The following is a 20,576-nucleotide window of genomic DNA, read 5'->3' on the forward strand; positions in this document are numbered from 1 at the left end:
AAAATACCTTTTTATTATTTTTTGTTCATCTATCGAGAAATGTCAGAGATAATGTATTCTGAGAAACTCCTGCATTTTTTAAAATTTTGAAATATGTTTTTCCCCTCGGCACTCAGCAGAAAATATTATTTGATGTGATAATTTACGATTAATCGATAACTGAAAATTGACATACGCATTTATTTGTTGGATCTTCCTCTTTGAAGAAACGCCGCAGTTTATAACCAGAGAATGAGCGGGAGAATTTGAATCTTCCACAGGCGATCGCCGACGGGGAGTGGAAGAAACATCGAGAAAATCACCAACTTCAGATCCGCGATGGCAGAGAAGAAGCCGCTCAGCCTCAACGAGAGGAACAATCGCCTACTTCAGGGATTGTCCCGGAGCCGTAGTAACAAGCCTCCTCCCCCGGGTAAAAAATCACTCACAGTTTCTCCTGCCTTTCATGTTTTTGATCGTCTCCTTGCTCTTTTTTCGATTACGCTTTTCATGTTTCTGATCGTTTGATTACTATTTTCCTCAATTCATCTGTTCATGTTTTTGGTTGCATGCTTACTATTTTCTCGATTACTGCTTTCATGACTTTGATCGTTTGATTATTCTGTTCTCTATTACTCATTAGTCTATTCAAGTGTACTCTTTTCAGATTTTTGATCGTCTGATTACTATTTTCTTGATTATTGTAGAGGAAAATCTTCGCAAGGTCAAACTGGCGGGACGGCGACGGCTGTGCAAGGTCTCAAGCGAGATGCAAGACGATGATCCGGAGGATTGTTGGTTCGATTCTCCTCTGATTAAGGAGAAGAAGAATGACGATGCGGAGCAGATACGTGACATCCTGGACGATCTCACGTTTAGATTGGAATGTCTTTCGGTGGAGAAGACGAGGACCGTTAATCGCGTATCTCGCAGAGAGATTGATGAAGAATCGGAACCTGATGAATTTGGAAGTGCAAACTCGTCGCTGTCACCCATGAAGGGCGAGCAGGAAATACAACTAGAGGAACCCTATTCTGTGGGAAACAATCGCGATCCTTCGAATTCAACGACCGGGGATGACTGCTCGATCTCGGGTATTTATCAAAAGTCATCCAAAAGTGTCCGTGGGGAAGATCAAAAGGAAGTAGCTGTTGACTTTTGGAATATCGATAGCGTCCAAGATGGTGTCAAGGGAGAGATTTGTACAGTTGACGTTAGCGATGATGAAGATGGAAGTGATGGTCCACTTATTTTAGCTGGAACTGGCATGTGTAAGTCAAGAGTCTATACTCTTCCTCATAATATTGCCAAAATCCTGTATCCGCACCAGGTAGATGGTATAAGGTGGTTATGGTCGCTTCACTGCGGAGGTACAGGAGGTATTCTCGGCGACGACATGGGATTGGGGAAGACTATGCAGGTAAGAAACAAAAGATCATTATCCATTTGATCGTCAACTAAACGTTTAAAGTCTTGCGTTTAATTGTCGGGAAAAATATTTTTTTGGTCGATGTTTTTCAAACAGTTTCTTTTTCGATTGAGATCTTGTTTTTTAATTTTTACTTTTCTAGGTTGAGATCTAGTGCCATTGTTGTAATTATTATTTTGGATTTGTACTAAAACTTTAAAGGCTCATTGTCTGATTTGAGACAGTATCAGGTGCGGAAATTAGGGAACTTTATTTTCTGCTCATTTATTTCACCTGATGTCACAGTGTTGCTTGATGATGTCGTTAGCTGAAATGAATGTCATAACTCATCGAAGGTCATTCAGTTGTAAATCAAGTTTGGTGGAAATTAGGTATTGTAGATTAACATATAATCGCAAACTTACCTTTTTGGAGGAAGGGTTCTACTGGCGTACTACCCCTTGTCATGCCTGGAGTTCCACGGTGTATGTAATGATTCAGGCAGAATAAAAATTTATTTTCTTATTTAAGAGTTTAATACAGGAACCGATATCTTATTATTTCTTTGTTTGCTCTGTTTACCTAGCATATTTCCACCGGAGTTAAGTAATTCATTGGTGAGAATATGCTCGTTATTTTATATCCATCAATGTCTTTCCAGATTTTCAAGCTAGTAAAATATTTACCATGACCAAAGTACAAGTTCTAGGTAGTCTTTGTGGACGATGAGGAAAATTATCATTGTCATACAAAAACACATCAGTGTTATCGTCCGCAGCTTGAGTGGCGGTGGTGACTTTGTCATCACCGTCATCATCCTCCCGCTGATGAATGATTTTGGCGATGACATTTTTGCCATCGTCTATCATCATCTGAGCAAGGTGAATAAAAGGACAATGGCGAGGAACGATAAAGATTTTGTGTTGTCATTGTCATCGTCACCCTTGAGGACAAAAGAACATGATGATGACTGTCGTCATTGTCATCTGTGCCTGACGGCAAACACTACTACTAGGCTCAGGCACAAGGCAGAACATAGAAAACTAGTTACTTTTTTCTTTCTGCGAGTATAAGTGATGGAGTTGGTTAGAAGAATGTCCCAAGAGACTTCCTGTCCTTTGGTCTTATTAACACTGACTTTGTGTTCTACACATATTCAAATATAATATACTTTCTAGCTTTTATCCTGTTTTTCCCAGGCAATGTCTCCTGTTGTGTCGCATCTGTAGGAATTTGTGCTTTGTTGTGTTGTCTGGGGTATATTGGGTCTTGAGAGCGTTCTTGTGGCCGTTCTTCCTCATTGCCATAGAGAGATGTATCCGTATTTAAATTTTTGCAAAATTCATTAAAATAACGAGATGCCAGTGTTAAATTTGAAGAGAAGATTCGGAGCCTTTCAGAGTATTCCAGGCAGAATATCTGTATGGGAAGGAAACATGCCCGGACTTGAATCTAATATTGTTTTCCTAATCTTCTCTGCGTTCTACTGCCTTTCATGCAGTCGATATGGAACTCAACAGTTGTCTCTGCTACCAAGAAATTTATGAATCTTTGTCTATGTTCCTTTGTAGTCCATTGAAAGTAGATAGTGCTTGTTTAACGACTAATGCACTCTTCTTATTAGATGTCTGCCTTCGTTTCTGGACTCTTCCACTGCTGCCTGATTAAGAGGGTGTTGGTCGTGGCACCCAAAACCCTTCTCTCACACTGGGCCAGAGAGTTATCTGTCGTGGGATTAGCAGACAAGACCAAAGAGTCAGGATTCCTCTCTTGTCTTCTATTTAGTATGAAACATTCTTCCTCATAGTAAGTGATGACTATTGTCATCTGAGGCATTAGTAATGCCTGGTAATTTTTTTTTGCAGTTACTATGGAACCTGTGTGAAAACACGTGATTATGAGCTTCATTATGTTCTAAAGGTTTGTTCATTATTACCTTTTTGAGTTCCAATTTTTTAAAATTCTAATTTTGTTTTTGAATTTTCACTTTAAAATAATTATGAAGGTCAGTTGCATTTTATGTCCAATGTCCTTTGTCAGTAGATTTTTTATAGCAATAATAGTGAAAATTTTACTCTGAAAGCTTTTATTTTTCATAGTTATAGTTTTGGATAAACGGGTTTTACCTGCAAAGGAAAGAGATTAAAGTGTCATTTCAGGGTAGATAGAGACTGCGCATAAGATAACCTCTGAGCGCACAAAAATTGTCGTTTTAGTATTGACGGCATGTGTCCTGGCATTTTTCATCTAGCGCGGAGGAGTTCTGCTCACGACGTATGACATTCTGCGACTCAACTCAAAATCTATTAGGGGTGACTTTTACTTCCAAGGTCGACACGATGCATCTCCTGATGACATCATTTGGGATTATGTCATACTTGATGAGGTCAGTCCTCCGTCTTATTTTATTTGTTTGGTGAAATATAATGTATTTGATTCTGTCTTCAAATTTTATTCCATCCATTAGTGCAACATGGCTTGCTCGAATTTTCTGATGACCATGTGTTAGCCTGTTACCTTTACCTTTACTTTCTATCAGTTATCCTTTAGTTGTAGTAAGCACATTTTTATAAGTGACTCACCTTCATTCCGTTGTGGGAGAACCCTGTCCCGTTTTGGCAACTCTCCCAGATTGTGTTCTTGATTCTCTTCCCTCTACTCTCATCTTATAACTTTGTTGGCATTCCTCTCATTGGGAGAACTATTCTCCGTAGAATTCTGGTTCGATTTGATATTAGAAATTGGTCTATCTTCAGAAGTTTCTCCTGCATCTCGGGACGATCTTATCAAGACTTAATGCACAAGAGGTGACAAAGACTGCGACCATTTATTCTTCGAGTGCCCCTTCGCCCACTCGATTTGGGCCACCCAAGCGCAGCTGGAAGTTAATGCGATATCAGAGGAGGTCTTCTGGTAGTTCATACGGAGAGGAGGCCCTAGGAAGAGGGAAGAGTGGGGCTGAGTGATGATGTTGCTCTGGGCAATATGGTTACATCGTAATGCGGCAGTATTTTGGGGGCGCAAGGTTTTCAAGGACTGGCTCGCCCACGAGGTCAAGGGGCTCATGGCGTCACGGTTTCCTCGAGGTGTAAACAGATAGGGGAGGAGTTGACCATGTATGAGTAGAGCTTTGGGGCTCTTCACATGTACCTTTGGGTGATTACCACTTTGTCAGGTGACCCCTTAAATCATGTTTCAAAAGAAAAGATCTTATTAGTTACCTCCTTTCTTCTCTTTAAATTCTTTCTTTGATATTGCCATATTGGTGCTGTAACAGATATAAATGCAGATTTCAAGAAGAAAGATACAAAAGAAATACTCTAGTGGCTCATTTTTGATCTTTCTATGAAAGAAAGTCAGTTGCCTCCTTCCAGCCCTTAGGATCATCGTAGAAATTCTGGTATTGCATTGATATGTTCCTCATGAAAAATATTGACTTCAATGAGATTTCAATGATGTAATTTTTTTTTTTTTTGTTGAAAAATATAGAAGATCACCCAACTTGGTGACCCTCCGTACACATGGACGTGGATGGGTCTAGGCCAAAAAGCATAAGCCCATCCTTCCGCCCCTATCCACCACCTCATCCAGGACCAAACCAACAAAAAACCAGTCTCTCTACATCATTTTTTGCCCTTTCCACCAACATTGCCGCCCCCTTGAAAACGACCTCGTTGCGGTGAGACCATATCGCCCAAAGCACAGCGAATCTCAGGCCCCGCTCCTTGTCAGTCCCCTGCTTGCGCCGCGGCAGTGTGGCCCATAGCTGCGAGCTCGACGTAACCTCTGCCAGCCCCTGGCTAGCCCATAGCGCCCGAGCACGCCGACAATGGAAGAACAGATGCTCACACTCCTCTTCCTCTTCCGCACACACAAGGCAGAATGAGGATTCAGCCGGAAAGAACCTTCGCCGTCTCACACGGGTCATTGTCCGCTTCCTGGCGAGCAACCATACAAACACCCTAACCTTTAAGGGAATCTTTTGCCTCCAGATTGAGCGACATGCCCTATAGATGATTGGGTCCTCATAGTGGTGTGGTCTCAAAATCTGGTAAACACCTCGGCTGGAGAACGGACCCGATGCCCATACCCACCCATCTGTCGTCCCCTCCATTGGCCTCCAGTTGCTCAAAGTTTGCTGAAAGCTTAAGAAATCCTCCACCATAAGATGGCCGCAAAAGTTGGACACCACACTCCATCCCAACACTCTTCCACCAAGGCATGCCGGTGATGGGCAAGGGAATAAAGGCGAGGGAACAGATCACAGAGTCGTCCATGCGACGACCAATTGTCCATCCAAAACCTGAAGCCGGCGCCATTCCCCAATTGGACCCGGAAAAACTCCTTGACCACTGGCCATACCTTCCTCAGCCCTCTCCAAAAAGCCGACTCCCCTCTCACATTACGCATCAACTTCTCCCAATCCAAATTGGATCCGTATCTGTCCCTCACCACCTCCTTAATCAAATCATCCTCCGGTCCCACAATCCGTCTAACCCATTTCGTCAATAATGCCACATTTAGTGTATTTAGGTCAGGCACCCCAAGTCCCCCCTGTTTAGTTGGCGTGCAGATGTCATTCCATGAAATCAGCGCCATGACACGTCCTTCCCCCACATTTGCCCCCTTCCAAAAAAATCTCTGCATGATCCCGCTCAGGCGTTTCTCAACACCCACCGGGATTTTAAACACGGATAGATAAAACGTTGGAATTGCTGATAATACCGATCGCAGCAGCACTAATCTTCCCCCTCGCGACATGACTCTTTGCTTCCACCCCTCCAACCGTCTCTCCACCTTCTCCACCACTGGTTGCCAGTCTGCTTGTTGTAGGCTATCAACAGACAGGGGTAGCCCCAGGTATCTCATAGGCAGTGAACCCACCGGCGTTTCAAGCGCGCTGGCACACTGGGTCTCCTCCTCCGTCGAGAGGCCGAAACCCACAAATTCCGATTTTCCTCTGTTGATGTGCAGTCCCAAACAATCTGCGAACACCCGCAAGAGTGCCGCCAAATTCTTGGCCTCCTCTACCGATCCCTCGATGAAGAACAATGTATCATCGGCATATTGTAACAGAGGGATGCCCAATGGCTGGCTCGGCGTCTGAAAACCTTTAATACAACCCCTTCCACATACCAAAGAAGTACTTATGGCTAGTACATCAGCTGCCAGAACAAAAAGCATCGGCGCTAGTGGACACCCTTGTCTGAGTCCTCTCTGCGGTCTGATCCACCCCCCTTCTGGGCGTCCATTTACCAACACAGCAAACGACTGAGACGTCACGCATCGCATCACCCATTTGATCCATTTCTCCGGGAACCCCCTCCTTCGTAACGCTGCCCATAGGAACCGCCAATCCAAAGAATCATATGCCTTCGCAAAATCAACCTTCTACATGAACCCCTTGGTCCCATTCTTCTTCCACGAAGCAATAATCTCCCCTGCCAGGACTGCACAGTCAACAAGCTGTCTCTCCGGAACAAAAGCAGACTGAAACGGCCCAACCAAGTCCCCAAGTACCCCTTGTAATCGATTAGCCAGTACCTTTGCCACAATAAGATATATGGAGTTGGATAACGATATGGGCCGGTAATCGCCTACGTTCTCTGCTCCTTGCCGCTTCGGTAGTAAGAATAAGAAGGATTTGTTTATCCTTTCCATATTAGCTTGAGGGTTCCTGAGCTCCCCCAATGTGGCGAACACATCATCTTTAACCTCACTCCAGAACTCCTTGTAGAAAAACACCGGTATGCCATCCGGTCCTGGGGCGCCTTCGCCATTCAGCCCTGCCATAGCTGCCCAAACCTCCTCCATATCAAAAGGCTGCACCAGACCATCTCTCTGCCCTTGCGTTAACTGAGACGCCCCTTGTCCCGTCCACCGCCAACTGTTCCGACCCCCCCGCCGTGACATCAAATGAAAGTGCTCCGCCATTGCTCGACCCACTGCTTGTGTCCCCGTAACCCTTTGCCATCCGACCTGCACTGATAATATCTGATTCACTCTACGTCAGCCATTTGCTGCAAGGTGGAAAAACCTCGTCTTTGCATCCCCCCTCCTTTAGCCATAGCTGCCGGGATCTTTGTCTCCAATCCATTTCCTCCTTCCTATCCTCCTCTGCCACCACACATCTCCACTTCTTTCGCTCCTGAATCTCCACACCCATTAGTGTCCAACCGTCCTCCAACTCATCCAGTTCTCTAATTCTTGTGAGGGCCTCGACTCTCACTTTACATCTCGCCTCCCTTATCCTCCTTCTGTAGCTTTTCAAGTGATCTCTCAGCCCATCAATGTGAGATGCCAATCTGCTCGCCGCTGGCTCCTGCTCCGAATGTGTCCGCCATATGTCCTTTACCTTCTCTTTGAAACCCCCTTCTCGTAACCATGACTTGTCAAATTTAAAGTATGTGGTCTGCCCATGGCCTTCATGGGACTGCCACACGATCGGTGTATGGTCCGATATAGGCCTAGGCAGGGCGCTTACATCTGCCCCCGGGAACCTCTCCATCAACTCCACTGAGCATAAGAACCTATCCAGCCGAGACTTATAAGCCGCTCTCCCCGAACTCCTCCATGTGAAACAACAGTCGCTTGGCCCCATCTCCTGCAACCCTGCTTCCGCCAAAAAAGCCCAGAACTCCTCCGACCCTTGGTCTCGTCCCCCCCCTCCATTAGGCCTATCATCTGCCCTCAGGGCCACATTAAAATCCCCCCCGATCAACAATGGCATCCCTCGAAATTTTTCCACAAGTTCCGCCAGCTACAACCATAGCCCCTCCCTCAGACTGACGTTCACAGGTCCATAAACTGAAGCTATAGCCATCCCCAAACCATCATTTCGTGTCAGCCTTACTGACGCCGTGAATTTGCCATGCCATGCCTCCTCCTTAAAGACCGCTTTGTTCCAAGCAACCAGCACCCCCCCGATCGCCCGATTGCATTCACCGACACGAACCCCTCCAGCAGACTTCCTCCAACCCCACGCCATTCCCCTGCTCCACACTCCTCCAACGTCGACTCCTGCAAGCACACCACCGTGGCACCCCACTCCCTTAAGTATTTGCCCACAATCCCTCTCCTTTTGGCATCCTGGAGCCCCCGCACATTCCATGATATGCATTTCATGGAGACCGACACAGACCCCTTCCGTCCTTTTGAGTCTCCGCAAAACCTCCGAGCACACCCACAATTCTGTCTCGTGTCGCATTGTCGACCTCGGTCACCACCGCCTCCCTCTCCGGCTCGAGTGTCTCCTATATCACACTCTCCTCCATTGCCCTGCTTCTCAATTTATTTGCTTTCCTCTCCATCCTGTCTCGCCTCGTCTTTCCCACTCTTACTGCCATCCATTCTCGGGGGAACTGCATCCTCCCACCTTTCCCAACCTCCAGCCATATCTTCTCTCCGTCGACGTTCTTGATGAAGATTTGCTGCTGCTCATAACCAATGCTCCGACCCAGTAAATCACCCCTTACTAGCCGTCTCCCTCTTGGCAATCGCATTATGCCCTTTCTCCTGGTCCCTTTCTGGTCATTCGCTCCCGAACTCTGGATCTCCATCCTGCCATCACTTGCATTATCACTTACATTCACATCCTCTGATACTCGCGAGCTCTCCGCTACATTATTTCCCTCTGCCATCACCTTCCTGCTTCCTGCCTCCCTCTCTTCCACCTCCCCTTCGCCATCCTTTACATCCGGCACCATCTCCCCTTCCCTTTCAGACAGCCTCTTTCGCCTCTCGCCTCCGGCCCCCCCATTCCCAGAATCCTGACCTCCCATATCAGGTGGGGCTGGTGGTTGACGCTCCAGTACTCTAACATTGTATGTGCCGTTTCGACCCTGCAACAGTACCCGCGCCGATGCCACCGCATCCTCCTTCACTGCCACATCCAACACCGCCAAATCTGGATCACCCGACTCTAGGCCCAATGAGACGACCCCTCGCAGCCGCCCGAAAGATCGGACCAGTGCCTCCATATTCCGGGTGGAGCGATATGCAGCTGATACTCCCCTGACATCAATAATAGCCGGCCTCGATGCTCTATCCTCGACCTTCCCTGTCCAGATGATGCGCTGCCAAGTGAGTCTTGCTTCCCCAATCACCTGCCTCCACCCACACACTGCTATGCATTCAGTCACCGGAACTTGTCGGATCAATATCTCTCCCGTCTCCGATTTCTTTTCTTCCGCCCCCTTCATCTCCGGGAATTTCCTCACCAATGCCCCTCGTACTTCCTCCTCTCTCACTTCACCGGCTTCAATCTTCCCAACAATGCACGCGGCCTGGGTAAGGCTCATCTGCCTCGCAATCAATAATTTGTTTGTCTTTCTATGATCCGAGGCCACTTCTGGGCATCGCACTTGTCGATGTCCCACCCTCCGACATCGCCTGCAAATGAGCGAACTCCGGCAATCACGTGCATGATGCCCCCACCCCAAACACCTGAAACAATTAGACCCCTTCTCTCTACCCCTGCCCCCCACAGTCTCACTCCTCCTTCGCCACGGCTGTCCACGCCCGTTGCCATCCTCCGCCCATCCTGGCGCCTTCCCCCGCGTTTTCTCTCCTCCGTCCACCCCTTCTCTTGCCCCGGCATGTCTGTCACGCCCTGCTCAGTACCTCCTCCAAAGGTCCTCTCCCCCACCTCCGCTCCAGCGATCCCCCTCCGACCGAGATTTCAATGATGCAATGCACCAATTTTGTAGAGATAGAATAGAATCGAGGGGGAGATGCGCGAGAGAGAGTTCCTGGGACGGAGAGGTGAAATGGGAAGGGTCAGATGAGTGGTCTAACGGCGGAGGCAGCTGCCTGAAGAGATGATCACTGGGGACGGGGACTGTAGGAAGAGAGAGAGACCTTGGACATTGAAGGGAGAAGAGACAAGGAGCTTCCGATTGCAAATACTCTCAGTCTGCCCTACTAAAGGGAGGGCCGCTCTATTTATAGGGAAAAGAAGGGGAAAAGACTGGTCTGCCCTAAAGTAGGGTTGGGATCATATCACACAAATGAAAAAGGCTCTCCCAGCAGTAATTTTTTACACATATGACCAAAGGTCGTGTGGCCAACTATCTGTTATGCCTCCGTTCTTGATAGAAAAGATTGCACCGTAATGTTGCCGAGAATCAACAATGCTTCCAAGAATTCAATATTCAATGTGCAAAAGAGGAATACAGCAATGAGACTCAGATAGAAGAACAAGAAGATGGAAGGAAAAGATAAACTAGGGCTATCCGATTGATAACCCTCCCTCTGGATTGGGAACCTCCTGCTCTCCAGGCCGTTGCTGCCGCAACAAACTTCAAGAAGTCTCTTTCTTCTAATCTCCCTCCTGCCTTTTATTTATAGTTTCTTATTCCGGCGACGTTTAGTTCTCTAATACATACGTGGTAGACTCTATCACTATCCACCTTTGTTGAAGTTTTAGATTCCCTGACCCAGCCATTGGATTGGTGGAGATTCTCAGGAACTGACTTAGATATGTCAAGAGGGTCACATTATTTTCTGGCAAGACAGGAAAGTGGGTAAGAGTGGGAGGACCACGCTCTATGCAAAATTTAGGACAGAGCTCAAGTGTTTCTTGGAGACGGTGGAAATGGAGATGAAGCTAGAAGAAGTTTACTTGGATACCATTTGATAATGAGGGGAATTTTTTTGGAATCTGGGGTTGATAGCATATATGAGAAGTGCAACCTCTGCTTATTTGCAGCAAGGTGATTAAATGTTCTCAAATAATCTTGATCATCTCTTAAGGGCCTTATTACGGTACATATTTTGAAATAACTTTCGTAAAGTTAATTTTAATTCCTGCAGTTCTAGCTCTACAGCGCAAGAAAACTATTTATGACCTTAGAAATGTATGTTCCATTATGAAATTATCCATCCTCAGAAACAGAGTCCAAGTTAATTAGATGAAAATGTCAGGGTATTGTAAGAGTATTTTCAAACCGTCAGACAGTATGATGGCGCTTATTGATGGCTCTTGTAAAATACTCTGATCTGAAAAAAGAGAAGTTTCGGTGAGTGATCAAGGATTTTATGAAGATAATGGCATGTAGCACAGATAAAGAAACTCGAGAACTCTCTCAGTTCATCTGTTCGGATGTTTACTGGGAATGGCTAGATGAAGCCAACGAAATGATCCTTTCTACCTTCTCCACTCTATTATGCTGGGCCAAATTCGCTGGCGTTCTTGAGTTTTACTAAATTAGAAGCTACCAGTTGTAGAATGTTGCACTGTTTTAGACTAAAACTGATTTTTAACTATTTTTCCCATTAATATTTTGATTCATTTTTATTTTTGTTGTTTTCTAAGGCATTTCACAACTGATCGTTTGAGGATCTCTCTATAGGGGCATCTGTTGAAAAACCCTGACACCCAACGGGCAAAAAGTTTGTTGGAAATTCCAAGTTTGCACCGTATTATTATAACTGGAACTCCAATCCAAAACAATCTGAAGGTAATGTTATTCCGTTATTTATCTTGTAAGGATTCCATTCGAATTTCTACCCCATCATCCTTAAATCATGACTTTCGTTTATTCATATCAAGCAGGAACTATGGGCTTTGTTCAACCTCTGTTGTCCAGCAGTTTTGGGGGACAAGCAAATGTAAGAGATATTTTCTGAGAGGTTGTATTTTCATAAGATTCGAACCACTAAGCTTGTTCTCTCTCCCAGATTCAAAGAAATGTATGAGCACAAAATTCTTCGTGGAAATGAAAAGGATGCTTCTTCCCGAGAAAAATATGTTGGCTCCACTGCTGCTAAGGTTTTCTTCTTTACTTTTCTCAGTATCATGCTGCCATTATTTATAAACGTGAACGTGGTTGATTCTCAATTTATATTTGTTTTCTTTCCAGCTTATTTCCTAGTAAATTTCATCCCTATTGATTTTATACTTCTTTTCAGAATCTTAGAGATCGTATAAAGCCCTTTTTCCTACGACGCCTGAAAAGCGAAGTTTTTCTTGAAAAAGATGCACCCAAGAATGCAAGGCTTTCTACAAAGAGTGAACTCGTTGTCTGGCTGAAACTAAGTCAGATTCAGGTGGCTAGCTTCTTCCAGTTGTGCTGTCCGACAGCTTCTTCTTGAAAGCCCTTTCATTTTTGTTTCTTTATCGCAGCGGCAATTATATGAAGCTTTTCTCAAGAGCGACCTTGTGAATTTCTCAAAAGAAGCTGGCTCACCACTGGCTGCACTAACGGTAACTACACTTTGAAGGCCATTATCTTTGGTCATTGCCGCGTCCATGTCTGCATTTGAGACTGACTTATGATAACATTCCTCCAGTTTCACTCTTTTTTAGTTTCTATTTTGTCCTCTTAATAAAGTCCATATTTTGACTTGAATATTATGCTTGACTATGACGATGACTATAAATATAAGAAGTAGGAGATAAATAGCTTGGCATGTCAATATATTCATTTTCAAATTTTCAAATTGGTCTCTGATACGTTCTTGATGAAGAAACTCAAATATTCTCCTTATTGGTTTCTTTTGAAAGATGATTGAAAGAATATTCCCCTTACTGGTGAGATACGAATCTCAGGATTATCTAGGCTAAGACGAGTGAATTTATCACATACTTGTTTGATTGTTCTTCTGTCGATTCCAATGACCTCCAACTTCCCCAGTACTCGGCAACCCAGTCTAATCTTGGTGTGCCATATTTATGCTAGTCACGACCAAGAACGGTCGTAACAGTCTCCGACCCTTTTCTAGGCCTTTTTTACTGGACACGCGTGGCGCTGATGTGTCCCCTGACATCTCTACTTCTGGTCGGGACTTTCTCTGTTTTTGCATTTACATATAATTGACCAATGGAACTGTATCAGTCTCCAAAATGTTTTTTCCAAAAAATGAATCACTCTCGGAAATGTGGACGCTTGTTGTATAGATAATTACCTTTGATGTTCTGCTGGAAGAGAACAATGCTCTGGAGGAATACCCTAAAATGGGAATGTATGTTTTGGATATTAAAGAAGCTTACATGAACGATCAAAGAAAGGACGTTTAACTAGCTGTTTTCATAATCTGTTTTGGACGCTGATATATCCTGTCTTTCAAGTTTGAAGGTTTTTAATATTCATAATATGTCTTGATTTTGAAGTTAATTAGTTCATGGTTTGCGTCTTGCCATAGGTACTGAAGAAAATATGCGATCACCCATTTAATTTGACGAAAAGAGCAGCAGAAGACGTATTAGAAGGAATTGATACGATGTTAAATAGGGATGATCTCAGTAATATGGAGGAGATGGTCTCGGCTATTGCAAAAATGACCGATGCCAGGAATATAAAAGTAGACAATGGTGTGTCTTGCAAAATCTCCTTCTTGTTGTCCTTGTTGGTGAGACAGTCATATTCATCCTTTTTGTTCCTCGTTTAATGATTCTCTCCTGACCCCATTTGTGTATTTACTGCTTATATAACAGGAAAATCTCCTTCAGGAGGGCCATTACGTACTCATATTCTCTCAGACACGTAAAATGCTAAATATTATCGAGGTGCTCTTACTTTTGTTTGGTGTTTTTGATGCAAATGTGGTACATTACTGTTGGTGATAATTCATTTACTTTTCAGATGTTTTATTCGTTGAGTATGTAATTAATTTTAACTTTCTATTGATATCATCCTAGTAAGCTGAGATTCGCCGAGTAGGCTGAGCAGAATAATCCAATGGTCCTGTTAATTTGACGTGTCAATTGGTGAATCCTATCAGTGGGGCTGACCAATAAAGGAAAAGGGCCTTGCAAAGTACATCCCTTTTCCCGGACATGAGCCTGACTAGTGGTCCGAGGACAATCTCTCAAATACACATTAATAGCCGTTTTTCTTTTCTTTGCTGATTCCTCTCAATGAAATTTGCCTAGCACTAACATATCACGACTGAAAACTATGTTTGTAGACAGAAAGCCGTTCTGGACTTTAATGCAAAAACTATCAATCAGTCTACACTTCTCTTCATTAAACATAGCAAGGACCTGCGGGACTATGGACTCACATTTCGTTTTCTTGGGCATATGCCTTACAGATTAAGCCTAGATCACGACAATAATATGATATGCAGATAAATGTAAATTTTATGGGGATTTTAATGCGCAAGTATTGACTGCATAATTTTTGTTATAGCTCGCCTACACTTTTTGTAAACTGCATCTTTTCAATGATGAGGTCAGGTGTAAAATCAATCAATATGAAGACTTTGCCGCATATAAATTATTTCCAAGCTGCCTTTTACTGACTTTCAGCTGAATTTTTAAGAGTGGAATCATTTATTTAAGCGTGAATTTTTAATGTGGATTATTTATTTAAGCGTCTTCATCTGAACTCAGTACAAGTTAATCTTCGTAGATTCTAAATTTAGAAACTTATCTTTTTCTTATGGGCGTCGCTGCATTTTTAACTGACGGTTTTAGATCTTAACATTTCTTTTTCTTCTATTTGTTCTCAGGATGCCATTCAACAAGAAGGTTACACATTCCTACGGATTGATGGAACTACAAAGGCTTCTGACAGAGAAAACGTTGTCAAAGTCCGCCACAGTTTGCTTCATTTTCTGCATTTGTTTGCTTTGAGACTTTATTCTTACAGCGGAGTTTATTGTTCAGGATTTTCAACGAGGCACTGCTCCAATTTTCCTTTTGACATCGCAAGTTGGTGGCCTGGGTCTTACACTTACAAAGGCAGACCGTGTTATTGTTGTTGACCCTGCCTGGAATCCGAGGTCATTCTTTATATTTTGAAGACTACCTGAATACCAAGAAAATGACATCTTTCCCGAGTCTTGGAAAGAGACGGGTTATAATTTACCATTACTAAAACCTCAATTTTCTCTAAAAAAATCATATTACCATAATTTCTCCGGTGATTTCCCCTAAAAAAATCATCAGTTGAACCAAAGAGCCTATAATTTCATTAATTCAGATATTTCCCCATAAGAGATGTCTGCTTCTGCACCTTTTCTTCAGCTGTTATCATGTCATTTGACTAGGCAACCATGGTTTTTTTTTCTGTTCGTTTTCTACAGTACAGATAGCCAGAGTGTAGACCGTGCCTACCGCATTGGGCAGACGAAGGATGTCATAGTGTACCGACTCATGACATGCGGAACCATCGAGGAGAAGATCTATAAAAAACAGGTATGAACTTCTTTTAATCTCTCAAACATGTGTTTTGACAAGATCCGAGATCCATCCGAGGGAATTTCTATTGTTTAACCTTATATCAGTATTTTGGTCATCGAACTTCTCCTACAAGATCTCAATCAAGGCCATTTAATCAATTGGTTCCTCTGACTGGATCTTGATCCGGCCAATCTGAACCGGTAGCTGATCGCCAACCCATTGTAATGGCAGTTAGCCCTGAGTAGGATAGTGAAGAATGTTCAATTGAGTTTGACATCCCATATGGGTTCTTTCCTCCTGATTGCGGTCCTCCCTAATCCCTCTGCAATCCACTGTCCCTTGTGATTGTCTCTCTATCACCAGATCTTCATCAAGTTCTTCACTCCTTGGATCCTCACCGCTATCTAAACCTCTCCTCCCCCCTCCCCCTCCCCTCCATTTTCTTATCCATTTTCTTGCTTATCTGTGTTTCGTGATCTTCTTTCCATCTCTGTAACAATTACAGAGTCGAGAAATAATTTTTAGTTCCATCTCTTTGCAGGTTTTCAAGGGTGGACTGTTTAAGATAGCCACAGAGCACAAGGAGCAAACTCGGTACTTCAGCCAAAAAGTATGGCCCTGAAATTCTTTCCTCTCTGATTCAACTTGCTTACCTTTGTTTGTTTAATTTTAGGATCTTCACGAGCTCTTCAGTCTTCCAAAACAAGGATTTGATGTTTCTCTAACGCAGCAACAGCTATATGAGGAGCATGATCGCCACCACAAGATGTAGTTTTTCCTTTTATTCAAGTGCAATTACTTTTTGATAGAAGATTGAGTTTGTTGAAATTTCAGGAGCGAGTCTCTGGCTGAACACATACGTTTTCTAGAGAGACAAGGCATTGCTGGAGTCAGCCATCATAGTCTAGTCTTCTCAAATGCCACAACTGTGGAGATCGCACCCAATGAAGAGGCTACTGAAAGGTGAATGAAAACATATCCCCACTCACTTCTGGTATTATATTCTTATCTTTTTTTTATGCGATTATTCAGGAAAATGGAAATGGCTACTGCGTGGGGTAGACAGCCTACAAAATCTTGCGATGACGGGTAAAAAAACTGATAATTTGCCAGGATAGATTTCTCCAAAATTTTACATTCTGAAAAACTTGGAGTTGTTAGAAGTGCATACAAATCTTCGGGATCTTCTGAATTTGGATGTAAAAGATGTTGTGATGTAGCCTACCGTTTGAACAATAAATTCAAGTCTATTTCTGGTTGCCCTGAAGAAAGTCTGATTCCTACAATGAACGAAGTAAACTCTACCAATACGAGCAAAGGAAATAACATAGTATCATCGTTTTCATGACGACACATAGAATTGCCTTATTTTTTTCAAAAAAGTAGTTAAGTATCTCGTTGCATTTGTTAGAGTCGGATCTGTATTTTAGACATGTTTTTCCTTGCAGAATCAATTATGTGTACAATCCGAAAGATCTAAGAGCACATCAGACCTCTTTGTCTCCTACTGACTCAAAGGAGAAACCGGATGAAATTGAGCAAAAGATTAAAAGGCTGTCCCTTACTTTGTCAAACGAGGTGACGTGGATGAATTGTTTTGAATGAATAGGGCAAAAAATAACAAGTTAAATTTGATGTCTTGTCTCAGGCGATTGTTTCCAGGCTGCCTGACAAGGGAGAGAGGATAAGAGCTCAATTGGCTGGTCTTAGGCTGAAGTTGGAACAGCTCAACGCATCGTCTTCGACATCGAAACCCAAAGAGAGAGAAGTCATTGACGTCGATGAACTTAGCAATGAAATGGAGAAGCTTTTATCTGTGCCTGCTTAGAGTTTTTGCACAAGTCAAGATGGAAGACACAAAGCAGAAGCCTGGATTTTAAAGGCAAGTCCTTCTTGCTATTTAATTGTTCTCTTGTACGTTATTTTACTGGTTGATTCTGTGTTCTATATTCTTAAATATATATTTCTTTTTTTGCTTCTTCTTCTGTCTTTGATTCAAGATCTCTTTCAAGTCCTCTTATTGCTCAGCTTTTGTCTTTTTTCTTGTTGGTTTTGGTTTTCTTGTTCAAGATATTTTTTAATTAGATCCTAGAGTAATATCATTTCCCCATATAGACTTGTTTCCTCAGTATTGATTATTACTTCGTTATGAAGTTGAGCACGAAAAGCTTGGGGCAATCGAATGATAGTTTTTGAGATACTTTGTCAACGAGAGGGAGCTATTCCAAAAGATGTAGAACATGTTTCTCAAACTTAGCAAACCTACCAATATGGTAAGCTGACATGCAGAGCAAGGTGTTCATTGGTAGGTTAAGGCCAAAACAGAAAGGAAATCATGAACGGGGAAATTTTAATAGTCAATGTATCAATTTGGGAGCCGCCTGATTAATAGTTGAGTCGGCCGTGGCTGCTGGCATCGCCTAAGCATTGTTGTACGAGTATGTATTTATGGAATTTTCCAAACCCAAGAGGAATCCTCTAGGGTGGCATCATATTTTGACTCAGTTTGTTCATGTGATCAAGAAAAAAATGCAATCTATCAGTAAAATATATAGTTGAAAATTTATTTTAAAATTTTTATAGACCTAAACTGATCATCCCCCCATTTGGATACTAAAATATCATTTTCGAGATGAAATATAATGAAGAATTCTTACAAAGAAAATATGACGGGTTGAATTATAAATAGGGCTTTTCCGTACAAGTGTAAATGCCATTTTGCATGAATAACCTTTGTTTCACATCTTCAAGAGATAGGGTATGTTTATTGATCTTTCATATTTAAATTCTATGGATTGTACAGCAACAAAGCAGTGCTCAGTCTCTCATGAGATTCTTAATGGATAAAATTCAAGGTAGAAACATGTGAATCTCCATTAGCCAAGGTCTTAATAATTGCGTTACATAAATTTGTTGTATTATTTGTCAATAACTGGGGGCAACAGGTGGCATCCCATCTCAACATAATTTTCACATTGATCCCATAAAAGGCTCTTGGAAAAAAAAGCTTATTTTCCTGGTTTCATTAATCCTCAAAATAATGAAATATTTGACTTGTTTCTTTCCTAAAAGCACACACTTGATGCTCCAAAGGTGAGATAATTCCCATTTTGGTCGATTTTTTTCTTAGAAAAAATAAGGATATTTTAAGAGACAATGGGATAGAATGATATTACTATGACTTGTTTCTTTCCTAAAAGTACTCACTGGATGCTCCAAAGGTGAGATAATTCCCATATTGATCAATTTTGTTCTTACAAAAGATAAGGATATTTAAAGAGACACTAGGATAGACTTATATTACTATGACATACAGGGAAAAATGAAAACTGAAGCCAGGATATCCATCACCTCATACCATGTCACTACCTTAAATTCTCAAAATTGGGTGCAATCATTTAATATTACCATTCATCATGTTCATATCTCAATAGGTATGTTATATTGTTGAACCCATCGGTTGAAAGAGTCAGAAAATAAACAGGGGAACAATTAAATTTAAGAGGGCTAGATGACCACATGAAAATGCCATATATGTCATTGGATCTGCAAGAGAGTCCTCTACACTACCAATAAAGTTTTGTTTCATCCTAATAATAAAATCACACAACATAATAACATTATACATATTCATCTTAGGAGCATTTTCTAAAAGTTGATGCTTATGCAACACTCCAGGTAAAATTAATAGGTACCACATATAAATCCGATATACTTTCTCGTAACTTATACTGGAACAGTACTTTAATTTCATTATAAATCTTTATTTAGTAGCATATGAGAAAATACCACATCGAAGTATTAAGAATAATGCCATGCATTTTTTATTTAATATATTATTTTCCATTCACAGGTACCACAGTGCATGAAAATAATATAATCTCACGTTTTCCAATTCCAAACCTTTTATATCATACATATATATTGGTATAGTCTTCCGCAAGACCAATATATATGTAAAAAAATCACCCTGCAAATTGCATTGGCAAACTTGTTTTATCATCAATAACCCAAAATGATTCTTTAAACAACATCTTTAAGTAATTTATGAACATAGAAATGATTATAATAGCGTAACATTAACGAGAAGAAATTCTAGTGGTCAATGAATTTTTAGAGGCTCCTAACTTGCCCATTTTTTTTGTGATTTTGAAGAAGTTTGAAAACTGAAAGATTTTAAAGGAGGTAAAGACAATCACATAAAACAAAATTAATATGGTAATCCATGTGCTGATCACAAAAATTATGGACATTATGTTCATCAAAAAGTCTCGAATAAAGATATTGAATAGTGGCAGGGAAAATAATGGAGTATTGATTACGAACGAATAAATTAGATGAGGGAGCCCCAAGGATATCCTTGGATTTAAGAAACCAACCCACGATGGAACAGGATCAGAAAATGAAAGTTATAATGGGGTATTTTCATCAGGCCTCAGTTTATATCCTATGTAGGGATGTTGATTGAGGATTACCTGAAGTTGGGTGTCAAAGGAATTTTGTTGTATCTTAAGGTACCACCAGGGTCAGGAATGTTTTTTATGAATAATGACTTGATGTATCTCTTAGATCATTCCCAACCCCCAACTAACCTTATTTAGTGATAAGTATTGGTGTCATTTAGGTCCTAAAGTAAACATTCTCGTGTCTGGTACTGCAAGGTTCCTTTTGCAAGAATTCCAAATCTATATGTTTAAGTTCATTCCTTTCTAAAAAGTATGATCTGTTTGCCCTGAAATGATGTAGCCCAATATGGAAATCCCAATTCATTGGCCCCTTTCGATACAATCAAATAGATTGCCACAAGGGCGCCATATTCTAGGAGCCCAATTGAACATGCATATTTTTTCTGATGAATTTATATTGTTTCATTAATCTGTTGAAGCTCTGGCTGTTCACCATTCAATAATTATTATTAAGGCAGTTCATATCATCTAATGTTTTGATGTAAGATTTAAATTCTTCCAAGTTTCAGCAGTAGCATATTATTCCATGGGCCTAAGTTAACAAATTACGAAATAAACTATTTATAATTTCAATTTATGAAAATATTTATGATTT

The 20,576-nt window shown here is 41.8% G+C and overlaps 1 protein-coding gene across 2 annotated transcripts; it reads left to right on the forward strand.

Annotated features, from left to right (window-relative positions):
• The first annotated feature begins 217 nt into the window (after positions 1–217).
• On the forward strand, positions 218–17,495 carry CHR24 (chromatin remodeling 24). 2 transcript variants are annotated; one of them, XM_078578127.1, is made up of 21 exons: positions 218–412; positions 687–1,399; positions 3,012–3,142; positions 3,253–3,307; positions 3,639–3,773; positions 11,740–11,847; positions 11,943–11,998; positions 12,068–12,158; positions 12,299–12,436; positions 12,513–12,593; positions 13,532–13,738; positions 13,824–13,895; positions 14,843–14,923; positions 15,000–15,115; positions 15,419–15,530; positions 16,057–16,125; positions 16,189–16,283; positions 16,350–16,478; positions 16,548–16,604; positions 16,964–17,093; positions 17,164–17,495. In XM_078578127.1, the coding sequence occupies exons 1-21, from the start codon at positions 319–321 to the stop codon at positions 17,341–17,343; spliced, it is 2,850 nt and encodes a 949-aa protein (XP_078434253.1). In that variant the 5' UTR covers positions 218–318; the 3' UTR covers positions 17,344–17,495. The 2 variants fall into 2 exon arrangements, with proteins under 2 accessions (XP_078434253.1, XP_078434254.1); XM_078578128.1 differs by having other exon boundaries at positions 14,843–14,914.
• Positions 17,496–20,576: the final 3,081 nt, after the last annotated feature.

Source organism: Wolffia australiana, chromosome 7 (genome assembly GCF_029677425.1).
Source record: "Wolffia australiana isolate 7733 chromosome 7, ASM2967742v1".
NCBI classification, from domain to species: Eukaryota; Viridiplantae; Streptophyta; class Magnoliopsida; order Alismatales; family Araceae; genus Wolffia; species Wolffia australiana.

Coding starts and splice junctions, on each gene's coding strand:
- CHR24 (XM_078578127.1), top strand. CDS start 319: ATGGCAGAGAAGAAGCCGCTCAGCCTCAACGAGAGGAACAATCGCCTA. Junction 3,308..3,638: donor AGCTTCATTATGTTCTAAAG/GTTTGTTCATTA, acceptor TTTTTCATCTAG/CGCGGAGGAGTTCTGCTCAC. Junction 16,284..16,349: donor CATGATCGCCACCACAAGAT/GTAGTTTTTCCT, acceptor TTGAAATTTCAG/GAGCGAGTCTCTGGCTGAAC.